Source organism: Rhinolophus sinicus, chromosome 14 (genome assembly GCF_057876585.1).
Source record: "Rhinolophus sinicus isolate RSI-liver-muscle chromosome 14, RSI-T2T, whole genome shotgun sequence".
Classification (NCBI taxonomy): Eukaryota; Metazoa; Chordata; class Mammalia; order Chiroptera; family Rhinolophidae; genus Rhinolophus; species Rhinolophus sinicus.
In genome coordinates, this window is record NC_142514.1 from 143,197,212 (window position 1) to 143,209,354 (window position 12,143).

At 38.8% G+C, this 12,143-nt stretch overlaps 2 protein-coding genes across 2 annotated transcripts; one reads left to right on the forward strand and one right to left on the reverse strand.

The window, feature by feature from the left end:
* Positions 1-1,322: 1,322 nt before the first annotated feature.
* Positions 1,323-2,291, forward strand: LOC109460437 (olfactory receptor 52N2). The gene has a single exon (XM_019755829.3). The coding sequence runs from the start codon at positions 1,323-1,325 to the stop codon at positions 2,289-2,291; it is 969 nt and encodes a 322-aa protein (XP_019611388.3).
* A 6,727-nt stretch (positions 2,292-9,018) lies between these two features.
* LOC109460425 (olfactory receptor 52E8) lies at positions 9,019-10,171 on the reverse strand. The gene has a single exon (XM_019755821.3). It carries the CDS (start codon positions 10,169-10,171, stop codon positions 9,194-9,196), a length of 978 nt encoding a protein of 325 aa, XP_019611380.2. The 3' UTR covers positions 9,019-9,193.
* Between the last annotated feature and the right edge of the window lie 1,972 nt (positions 10,172-12,143).

Below are 12,143 nucleotides of genomic sequence, written 5' to 3' on the forward strand. Positions count from 1 at the left end.
CAGGATCTATGCCTTGTGGCTTCACAGCCATATAAAACATATCATCACACTGCAATTTACCTACTTAGTTCTGCTGGATGGTGCGGGTGTTTGACTTTGCTGTGTGGGGACTCTCAGGTCTTCTCCAGAACTTAAAGACCACTTTATTTTTTCAATTAAAAGAGATATTTTAACCATTTGGGAACTTCCACTTTCCTCAAACATCTTTGAATCTGTGAATTCCTTCAAATTTCATTCAATTCTTTCTACTGCCTCTACAAGAAATAGTAATCCAAAGATATGGTATTATCTTTTATACTGATCACCTGTCCAATTATAACAAAAGAACTGTTACTTAAATTAAAGCAGGATAGACAACTGGTAACCCTTAGAACTTCAAGAGCTTCCCGAGTGTAAATCTATTGAAAATGGAATGAGAACTAAAACAAAAACAACAACAACAAAAACATGGCAAGACAGAGAAGCCAAAGGAAAGGATGTTATGTCTGATTGGATTCAAACCTTTAATAAGATTTTTACTAAAATTTATAAAACTTGCTAATAATTTAGAAGTATAAATACATTTTTTTTCTTAAGAAGTTTCTTTGAAATTTGACAGTGTGGGAAAGCATACTGACATCAAACAGAGTTTGAGTACCAAACATACCAAATCTTTACTAATTCAAACATTCATTTATTCACATGTATTCTGCTGGGTATCTAAAATGTATTATCTTAGCAAGATATATGGACCATTAGTGGAAATTTTTACATAAATTATTAACTTTCTTTATAATCTTCAAGGCAGGACAAAAATCTTGATAAGAACTAGTCAGATGAGGGTGATCCTCTAAATATAACCATGATTTAGTAACAAGACTCAAGTACAATTAGCATAGAAAGAATCTGAGAGGATTCTAGAAATGGCTTATTGGAAAGAAGGAGACAAGAATAGCACAGTCCAGAGCTTTTTATCAGAATGTGGACTGAAAAAATTGTGCTAAGACAGGTGTAGAAAGTGAGGATAGTTACTGAGACAAAAGTATGCAGTGGGATTAGGGTAAGGCTGTACTGTTTAATTATTTTTAAATACCATAGTTCAAAGCCTTTCTTGCTAGAACTGGAGAAAAAAACCAAACATATCCTACTTATCATTACAGGGTGAATGTTCATGCATTTGCGGGTATTACTGTCCAAACCACTCCCTCTTATCTGATCTCTAACTCTCTCTCTCTCTCTCTCTCTCTCTCTCTCTCTCTCTCTCTCTCTCTCTCTCTCTCTCTCTCTCTGCAGAAAGAAATTGCTGATAAAGAAAATAAAATGCTCACCTCCTTTCAGCCACTATGTCTGGAGCTAACAGCTCCAGCCTGACCCCGGGATTCTTTATCTTGAATGGTGTTCCTGGGCTGGAGTCTGCACATGTCTGGATCTCTCTGCCATTCTGCTTCATGTACATCGTTGCTGTTGTGGGGAACTGTGGGCTCATCTACCTCATCAGCCATGAGGAGGCCCTGCATCGACCCATGTACTACTTCCTGGCCCTGCTCTCCTTCACAGATGTCACCCTGTGCACAACCACTGTACCCAATATGCTGTGTATATTCTGGTTGAACCTCAAGGAGATTGACTTTAATGCCTGCCTGGCCCAGATGTTTTTTGTCCACATGCTGACTGGGATGGAGTCAGGGGTGCTCATGCTTATGGCCCTGGACCGTTATGCGGCCATCTGCTACCCTTTACGTTATTCCACCATTCTCTCCAACCCTGTCATCGCCAAGGCTGGTCTTGTCACCTTCCTGAGGGGTGTGATACTCGTTATCCCATTCACTTTCCTCACCAAGCGCCTGCCCTATTGTCGGGGCAACTTCATTCCCCATACCTACTGTGACCACATGTCTGTGGCCAAGGTGTCCTGCGGCAATTTCAAGATCAATGCAATTTATGGTCTGATGGTTGCTCTCCTTATTGGTATGTTTGACATCTGCTGTATTTCCATGTCTTACACTATGATATTGCGAGCTGTTATGAGCCTGTCATCCTCAGATGCTCGTTACAAAGCCTTTAGCACCTGTACATCTCATATCTGCGCGATTGTGATCACCTATGTCCCGGCTTTTTTCACTTTTTTCACCCATCGTTTTGGAGGACACAGTATCCCTCACCACATACATATCATTGTGGCTAACCTTTACCTAGTACTGCCCCCCACAATGAACCCAATTGTTTATGGAGTAAAGACCAAACAGATTAGGGAAGGTGTGATCAGATTTTTACTTGGAGACAAGACTGTCTTTACTCAAGACAAATCCTAAAATAGACAGATATATTGCTGGGGAGTTGGGCATAAAAAAAAGTGGAGGAGAAATTTGTAAAACATGTAAGTAAAATGGTATTAAAAACATGAGTCCTCTAATGTATAGATTTTTCTGAAGCATTTTCAAGTATATATTATGAAATGGGTTTTTCTGTGTGTAAAAATATGCCAAAGAAGAGAATATAGAATAAAGAAGTAGCATATCTATTCCTCATAGATTTTGTTTTACATAAGGGTTTATGGACTCATATGTTTAGTGAAAATGGACAAGTAACAAAATGAGGGTTGCAGGCCTGGTTTCAATGTAAGTATGCATTGTGTATAAGAAGAGAGGGCTATGGTGATGTGACTCAAGCATACCCTCTCCATAAAGGACAAATTCTACTCAATTCAAGCACTCAAGCACACTGTTGCCATGGGCCCAGTGTTGCAAAAATTTTCTAATATCTTCTAAGACAAGCTAGACTTAGTCTGTGAAATCTCCCAATTTTAGTTATTGGCTAAATGTTTTTTATTTATTTATTTATTTATTTATTTATTTATTTATTTATTATTATTATTTTTTAAATATGTTTCATTCAAGACATGTCTAAGAGTTATATTTTTCCCATTTCATCAGTTTGGGGCCTCTATTTAAAATGCCCCTAAAATATATCATTGTGATGTTACTGTTACTAGGAAATGACGCTGAACCTAAGTTCTTGTCTTCTTAAAGCAAAGACTTCAATCAAGAGACAGAATTTTTGTGCAGCATGAACAGCAGAAGTTTATTAGTAAAAGAAAGTATACTCCAAGACATAGAAGGGGCTGACCCAAGAGAGAGAAGCAGCCTTGCTTTACAGTGCGTTTATTTCTGTGGGCAGAATTGCCTCCCCCTCTCCTTTCTGTTATCTCTCTTTCTCCCCTGAGGTGCCTAGGCCTCCCTTCTCTGGCATTTAGCAATGCATTTCTTTGATTTAGGGGCATGTGTAAACACATCCCCTAGGTTTTGGGAACATATGTAAACACATCCCCTTGATTTAGGGGCATGTGTAAACACATCCCTTAGGAGTATGTGTAGGGGACTTGACCTAAGTAGGAGCTGCAGCAAGAGGCTTTCTAAATGGGGCTAAATTTCTCCTTCTCCTGCTCATTTCTATTTATCTACCTACCTTATCATTACCAGTCAAGGAGGCAAAAGCATTGATTAAATTATTAGTATGTGTTATAATTCATTCACTTATTCATTAGTTTTAGATATTTATTTAGGTCCTATCATTGGTCAGACCTTGGGTTTAACGAGGGAGAGAGGCAGAGTTGAATATGGTACAGTCCCCGGCCTCAGGGTGCTAAGAATCTGCGGCCAGGGATATATAAAAAGAAACATAAGTGAAAGAAAAAGGAGAGATGATAAAAATGGATGTAGTATGCAGGGAGCAAAAAAAAAAAAAATGGAATAAGCATTGTTAAGAGAGTCATCTAAAATAGTGAGGCTATTTAGGGAAGTGGGGCCTGTGCCCATCTTGTACATCAGTTCTCAGAACTGCTATTAAATTGTTAAACCTGTTGCTAACCTCAGCTCAAGGCCAAATCATAAACATCCTGGGGCCATTAACATCCTGAAATAACTGCTTCATGAGCATACATGGATTTTACTTCCTTCCTTGTACTTTTCACCTCCCTCATTTGTATATTGGAACTGACTGATCCCTGATAATTTAGCCAGTAATCCTTCATTTGCATTAAAGAATTTCATTTTGTAGTTTTTGCCTTTATAAATCCTGCCTTGCCTTGTTCTTTCCGAAGTACAGTTTGAGTTGCTACCTCAATTTATATCTCTTGGATTCAAATCCTTAAGAGCCCAAATAAATTTTTAATTTGTTTTACAGCTTTAGATTTTTTGGAGGTAGCACATACTATCAATATTTTTCATGTCAATAAGTATACTCTCAACTTACAATATTTGTTTTAGATAGTGATCACATATTTTGTAGGGGAAGAAGAATTTTCCTGATCCCTCATACATAGTGGCTGGATCTGAAAATTAAATTGACAAAAACAGATTAACAGGAGGAAAGAATACAAATTTTATTGAATTTTTACATGTACATGGGAGCCTTCACACCAGAATGAAAGCCTGAAGAAAGTGACTATATCAGGAAGCTTTTATGCTTGTTAGACAAAGAAACAATAAATTTGTGAAGAACTGACAAAGAAGTCTGGGCCTGGGGAAATTAATGGTGAAGAAGTAACTATGAAGATAACAGTTTAACAAGTTTTTGTTTACAAATTCTTTTGGTGCCATTGCTGGGCTGACAAGAGTTTGTGTTCAGTAAAAGGAGAATTTATTTCCTGCCTACAGGCAAACAAAAAAGGGGGAGCTTTCTCTGTACTTATTGCTTCTTAATTGCTCAGCTCAAATAGTTTCTAAGTCAGAGTCATATTTCAGGGTGACATATGCTGGTTTCCTTCAGTTTCATTTATATCGGTTATATATGCACAGAAGTCCATATTCTAAATTACCAAACTCTGTATAGTGATAAAATGTCCCACAGCCCAGTGCTCCTCCGTGGAGACAACCATCATGGTCAAGTCTTACATGTTCTTCCAGATTCTTCCATGATTATAGGCTTTTAAAATCTAAATGGCAGCATACTCAACACTGAACTCTTTTCCATTAAACAATATATCTTGTTATTCCTATGTCCCATATCTCTACATATAGAACTTTTTTCCTCTTTGTGTAATAATTTTCCTCTTTTACATTTGTAGTGTATCTAAGCAATGTTGGGGTGCATAGCTTTACAAACCTCGTTTAAGCTTCCATTTGGAAGCTTAAAACTATTTCTAAGAGGAATTGCTGAGTCACAGAGCATTGTTCCTTTATTCAGAGAGGTGGTATTACCAATTTATACCCCAATGAGTAAAGTACAAGATCAACATTTCTCCTGTATCTATAAAATAATGTTTTAATGCATTTTCAAATATTTTACCATTTGAAGAGGTAAAAACAATAGATCTTTATAATTTACATGTTTTCTGATTTTGAATTACATTGACTATACCGCTATACGCTTATAATTGATTCAGTTTTCTGTGCACCACGGATTTATATTTTTGACTGATGTTTTATTAGACATTTAACAATGATTTGTTAAAGCTCTTTACTTATTTAGGCATTTATTCCTTTGCTCATGAAATGAGTCATACCCCTCCATGCCCTCCAGTGTCTCTCTTGACATTGTTTGTGGCTATTTTTGTCATAAGGAATTTTTTAAAGAATTAAATGTATCAATCTTTCCTTTAATGGCTACAAAATTTTCTCTCAAGATTATGATGATTTTTGCTCATCTGAGATGATTAGAATAAAAATATTCTCCCATATTTTCTTCTATGTTGTTTCTTTCATTTTAATATTCATTTTTTTAAATAAGTGAAATATAATACATGTGCAAAACAGTGCAACTCACTGTTTATTGAATTTATGCAACTCAATAAATTTTCAACATTCATGTAACCCAACATAAGTCAAGAAGTAGAACATTGCCAGCCCCCAGAAGCCACTGTCATTGGCTATTCTACTTACTACCCTTTCCACCACCCCTCCCATAGTAATCACTATCTTAACTTTTTTCGCTGGTACATCCTTGCTTTGCTCTGTATACTTACGCATCCTTAAATGTTATAATTTAGCTTTATATACTCTATTATCTATTCTTACATAAGTGGAATAATTGGTATATATTCTTTTGTGCCTGGCTTTTGTTGCTCAACAAAAGAGTAATTCATGCTGCTGCACGTATCTATGGTTCAATCATGTTTATTGCTGCATAGCAATCCATTATATGAATATCATACTTTTATTTTTTAATCCTTTCTATCATTAATGGGCATTTAGGTTTCTTCTAGGTTTGTGTCATTGTGAGTATTAATTTTGCACATGTTTCTTCATGCTCACGTGCATGTAATTCTCCTGATCCAGGTTGATATGGCTAGTCACTACTGCGTGTCCAACCACTCAAAAGCAGAGACCAATGTTTGAACTTCTGATATGAGACCCTTTACTTGGGGAAAGTGGTGAGCCAATTGTTAGTAGATTCCATGATGGGAGTAGTAGTAGGAGTGGCATTTCTTTATGTGAGTAGACATAATTGTCAAACACAAATTTGTCTTTACTGTATGCAATACCACTTATAGAATCACTACCTGTGGCTTACAGAATGGCTTATTCATCACTTTGGTGGTCCACATAACATTATGCTGAGAACAAATAATTCATTTTTCAAATAAAGAGTTGTAATCATACCCATGGAACTCATGGAATTTACTATGTACTCCATCATCCCAAAGCAAATGGTCTGGGAGAATAATGGGGTAGATTATGCAAGATAAGTAACACTGTCAGCTGGAAGGAAACTTGCAAGCTCAAAGTGCTATCCTACAGCATATTGTGTATGTTTCCATATGGACAATTTATGGTGCCATCTCCTTTCCAGCCAGATTTTTTAGTCCTACTAAGAGATGGGGATAGGAATAAACTTTCTCACTATTACAAGTCATAACTGTGGGGCTTCAGGGCAGACCATCCCAGAATGTGCCACTTTGGGATATGGATTATTTATAGCTGGAGACAATCAAGGCTCAGCAGACTCAGGAAGAACTTTTAACCTTTCCTTTAACTTCCTAACAGACTTTAGATAGGGGACTTGTACCAGAAAGAGAACTATCACCAAAAATAACTTTTTATATCTGAAAGACTTAGCTGCATGGCATGACAAACATTTGTTTACCTAACACCTGCTCTTCTCGGCTTCCTGTGAATTGGCTTCCTCCCCTTTGAGACCCCTGGCCTCTTATCTCCTCTCCCTTTCCCCTTAGCTCAGGATGGTATATAAGCTTCAATTACATGACTGCCAGGGAATTTCTCATGACTTTGTGGGACTCCCCCCCATACATACAAAATTAAACTTGCTTTTCTTTGTTATTCTGTCTTAAATCCATTTAATTATTAGGCCAGCCAAATAACCTAGAAGGGAGGAAGAGAAACTTTTTTTCCCCAACATAACTAACTACCAGAATACTTTTTCTTATCTCCATCACTTTAGATTTGGCAGGCTGGAGGTCCTAGTTCCCAAGAGAGGTATACTTCTACTAGAAAACATAACCATGATTCCATTTAATTAAAATCTAAGATTTCCCCCTAATCACTATGGATACCTCATGCCATTTTCTTAGCTAAAATGGTTAATCCTGATCATCAAGGGGAATTGTGTTGCTTTCACACAATGAAGATTTTGAAATATGAAGTTAACTTATGACAAGACTGGAAAAGTTGCATATTTATCTCTGGAGATACTGAATGTATGGTTTTGATTCATGGCTATCATGTGTCACTTAAAGTCTGAAATTTCCCTGGTGATTGCCAAAGTAAGTCTGCAACAGGCTTCACTGGCTAACAGACATTTATTGAAAGCAAAAATTTAAATGACAAAGAAAGAAATAAAAAATTTTAAATTTCATTAATAAAGGGAAATGCAAATTAAAATCACAGTGTCGTATCATGACTTACTTATAAATGTGCTAAATGTAAAAATCTTTCAATATGGACAGTTAGTGAGGAGAAAGAACAATGGAAACTTCCATACCTTGAAGTTGAGAATATAAATTGGTATCCGCTTGGGAAAATATTTTGAAATTATCAAGTGAAGTTAAAGATAAACATATCTTATGACTCAATAATTTCACCCTCAGGATATATCCTAATGAAATTTATGATTCTGTGTGGCTCTGGCTCTGCTAAAGAAGACTGTACGCATATCACAACATAATGATCAAGAGATATAATGACCAATTCAAAAAGTTCTATGCCAGTGAGTGTATTGATGAAGACCATTTATGCGGCAACCCTCAAAACTGATATCCCTCAAATTGAACTAGAATATTCCCAGCTTCCTGAAGATAGTAGATATGGACAAGAAAAGTCAATAGTGTCTACCATAACCAGGAATAGAACACATGCTGGTGGACGCCGTTTCTCTCAACCTGGATCACAAACAGGGTAAGGATATTCTCCATCAAGATCATCAACATAGAACCAAAAGGGAAGCAAATCCAAATGTACATTGCTTCCAACCCTGGAACTCTTACTGGGAAAAAAAGAGAGGCTGCGAATTTGGGTGTCATCCAAGAGATAGCTTTCCGCTTTTGAACTCGGGGGTGGGGGTGGGGGTGGGGGCAGGAAAAGAAAAAAGTAATGACAAAAATTAATCAAATGCAATAGCCGTTCAGAGTTAAAAATCAGCTCAATATTTAAGGAGATTTTATGCTAGGCTAAATAGTTTTGATTTGTTCAATTTTAACAAATAATTGTTGAATACTGACCAATCTAGGGAACAAAACAGCATATGACGGCAATTTGGAGTTAGTAATATTTCAGTGGTCCAGGCGAGTGATTTGGGGGCTTAAGACATGGAAAGAAAGACAATCATAAAAGGTTTATTTTTAATCAAACTTATTGGGGTGATAATTGTTAGTAAAGTTACATAGATTTCAGCTGTACAATTCTGTATTACATCATCTATAAATCCCATTGTGTGTTTACCACCCAGAGTCAGTTCTCCTTCCATCACCATATATTTGATCCCCTTTACCCTCATCTACCACTTCTTTCCCCCCTTACCCACTGGTAACCACCAAACTATTGTTTTTAGGTCCCTGATCAATTTTCTCTATAGTGTAAAGGAAGTGTCTAAATTCATCTTTTTGCATGGGGATATTAAATTATCCCTATCCCATATCATACTTAATGCACGTATTATTAACTTTAAATATATAGTGTGAAACTGAAAGATAAATAATGTTATTGGTCGCAATATTCCTCTTTGTCTCTCTACTATTTACTACATTAGATATAAGACAACTCTAATTTTTAATCTTCCGTGATCTCTGACTAGTTAGCTCTCTATCTGTTCTGAGGAAAACCCTCAGAACTCGCTCCCTAATCTGTTTTGTCCTGACCCCATAGATTACAGGATTGAGGGCTGGTGGAACAACCACATATAAATTGGCCAAGAAAATGTGAACATATTGGGGAATATTGTGGCCAAAGCGGTGTGTCAAGAAAGAGAAAAAGGCAGGTATGAAAAAGGCTAAGATAACACCAATGTGGGAGCCACACGTATTGAGGGCTTTGAGTCGAGCCTCCCAGGAAGGCAGGAGAAAGACTGCATAGAGGATCCTGATATAGGAGACAATAATAAGGAGCACATCCAATAATAAGAGAGAAATGTTGCCAAGACCAAACATAATATTCACTTTGATGCTGGCACAAGCCAGACGGGCAATGCCCATGTGTTCACAGTAGGTGTGAGGGATGATATGATGCCCACAGAAGGGAAGCCTCAGAAGAAGAAACACCAACGGGACCACCATATACAGGCTCCGCAGAATAGCAATGCCTGCAATAATGCCGATGATTTTGCTGGTGAGGATCATCGTGTACCGAAGGGGTTTACAAATGGCAATGTAGCGGTCAAAGGCCATGGCCACCAACACAATGCTCTCCATAGCAGTGAAAAAGTGGATGAAGAACATTTGGGAAAGGCAGCATTCAAAAGATGTGTCCCTGAGGCTAAACCAGAAGATGCCCAGCATTTTGGGGATGGTGGCTGTGGACAAGCCCAGGTCGATAGAATCCAACATGGCCAAGAAGTAGTACATGGGCTCATGGAGACTGTGCTCAGTCTGGATCACAAACATCACAGTAGCATTCCCCAAGAGTGCAACAAGATACAGAAAGAAAAAGGGGACTCCAATTGAGACATGCACACCTTCTAGCCCTGGGATGCCCAGCAAAAGGAATGAAGAAGGACGGAACTGGGTGTCATTAGACATAGACATTATTTCTGCCACAATTAGCTGTTCTGCATATCAGAGACAATGTTGACTTCTCTTAGTGATTCTTGTTCTTCTTATCCCTTAGTCCTGATTTCTGAAGAAACACAAGAGAACATTTTAATCGTACTTTGGTCCTATTCAGACCAGAGGGGAGATTAAATAATGATTTTCATTAAATACTGTTATATCCTTCAAAATTGCTATGAGACTAAATCTTACATGTTCTTATCTCCAAAAAGAAGTGGTAATTATATGTGTGATAGAAATGATAGCTAAAGTTATGGTGGTAATCATGTACACCTTGAACTTACACAATGTTATATTATATCTCAATTATAATATCAAATATATCTCAATTCTTAAAAAAAAAAAAAAAGGAAAAGACATTAGATATACTCTTGTTCTTCTAGCGTCTCCTGAGTGTCATATGGCACCAGGAATAAAACCAGCCTTACCCTGCTGTCATTTACCCTAATGAAAAGACTGATACAAAGAAGAGAAGGCAGGGACAGGTCCAAGATAGTAGATTAGATAAATTCTGTGCTTGCCTAATCCCATGAACACATCAAAATCACAGCTAAATTATAGAAAAATCAACATGGGGAACTAGCTGAACAGAAGTCTAGCTGAACAGAAGTTTTATAGCTAAGGATATAAGAAGAAGCCACGTTGAGGCTGGTAGGATGGGTGGAGATATGAAACAGGTCAGCCCAAACCTCCATGTGGCAGACAAAAATTGGGAGGGATATCTCAGCCACAGAGGTTCCCCACAGAGAAGCAAGGGAACAAAGCCCCATATCACACTCTCCAGCCTGCAGTACTGGTACCAGGAAGAGGAGCTCCCGTAGCATCTGGCTGTGAAAAACAGTAGGGATTCAAAAGTCTGTGGTGGGACAAAAGAATGTGGGAAACCCAGAGGTTCTCTTAAACGTCCTACACAGACTCACTCACAGACACTCATCCTGTGCTCCAGTAGAGGGACAGTGACTTGGGGGATGTCAGGAACATACAGAGGGCAGACTGAGGTGTGTTGCTTTGGGGCAAGGGCTGGAAGATAGTCACCATTTTCCCTGTGTGGGGTCCTTCTCCCACGTGGTCTGCAGGCAGGTGCCATCTTTCCTGTGTTGAGCCCACCCCCACAGACACACCCATGGCCAAATCTGAATCTGAATTTGTCTGGCAAGCTCTGTTCACTCCATCCTGGTGACTCTCTGAGACCCTGCCACACCAAATCCATACTGCAGGAGCTTTATCAGTGACCAAACCTTACAGGAGCCAGCAGTTGGCAGAAGGCCTCAGTGTCCTGACTCTTTTCAAAACGACCCCAGAGCCAGTATTGGTGGTAGCTATTCTCAGTTCACAGCATGGACTCTCCCACATGCCTCCATGTCCAGCACATGCAGCGACCAACTGTGGATTCCTTTGTAGCACCTACCAGGTACTCCCCGCCCAGTTACAGGCAGTGGCTGACCTGGGCCTGCAGAAGATCCCCCCCAAGAGGTCCCAGAACCAACATAGTTGGAGGTTGGCTTCAGACCATAGCAGATCACCACCCAACTAGCCCCACAAGTGACACACCCAAAAGGCAGTCTCAACAGGCACCAGAGCCTGCTGGGACAAATCCTGCTTCAAGTGGTAAGCCCACTGCACAGCAGCCATAAACTGTAAACATGGCCAAACCCCACAGTCAGTCAGCCTGAGGGTCAATCCCACCTACTGATGTGCCAATGGCAACCAAGGTTCAAATGTAACAGGAGGGTGCACACAACACACACAAAGGACACTCCTGGAGCACCCAGTACAGATGACCAGGGAGACTGTGCCACTGGGTTCCACAGGGCACCTACTACATAAGGTCACCTGGCAAGAGTAGGAGAAGTAGCAGATCTACCTAATACATAGAAACAAACACAGGGAGGCAGCCAAAATGGGGAGACAAAGAAACATGTTCCAAATAAAAGAAAAGAACAAAGCT

What these genes read in the sequence shown, in the direction of transcription:
- LOC109460425 (XM_019755821.3), bottom strand. Translation starts at nt 10,171, where the DNA reads ATGTCTATGTCTAATGACACCCAGTTCCGTCCTTCTTCATTCCTTTTG.
- LOC109460437 (XM_019755829.3), top strand. Translation starts at nt 1,323, where the DNA reads ATGTCTGGAGCTAACAGCTCCAGCCTGACCCCGGGATTCTTTATCTTG.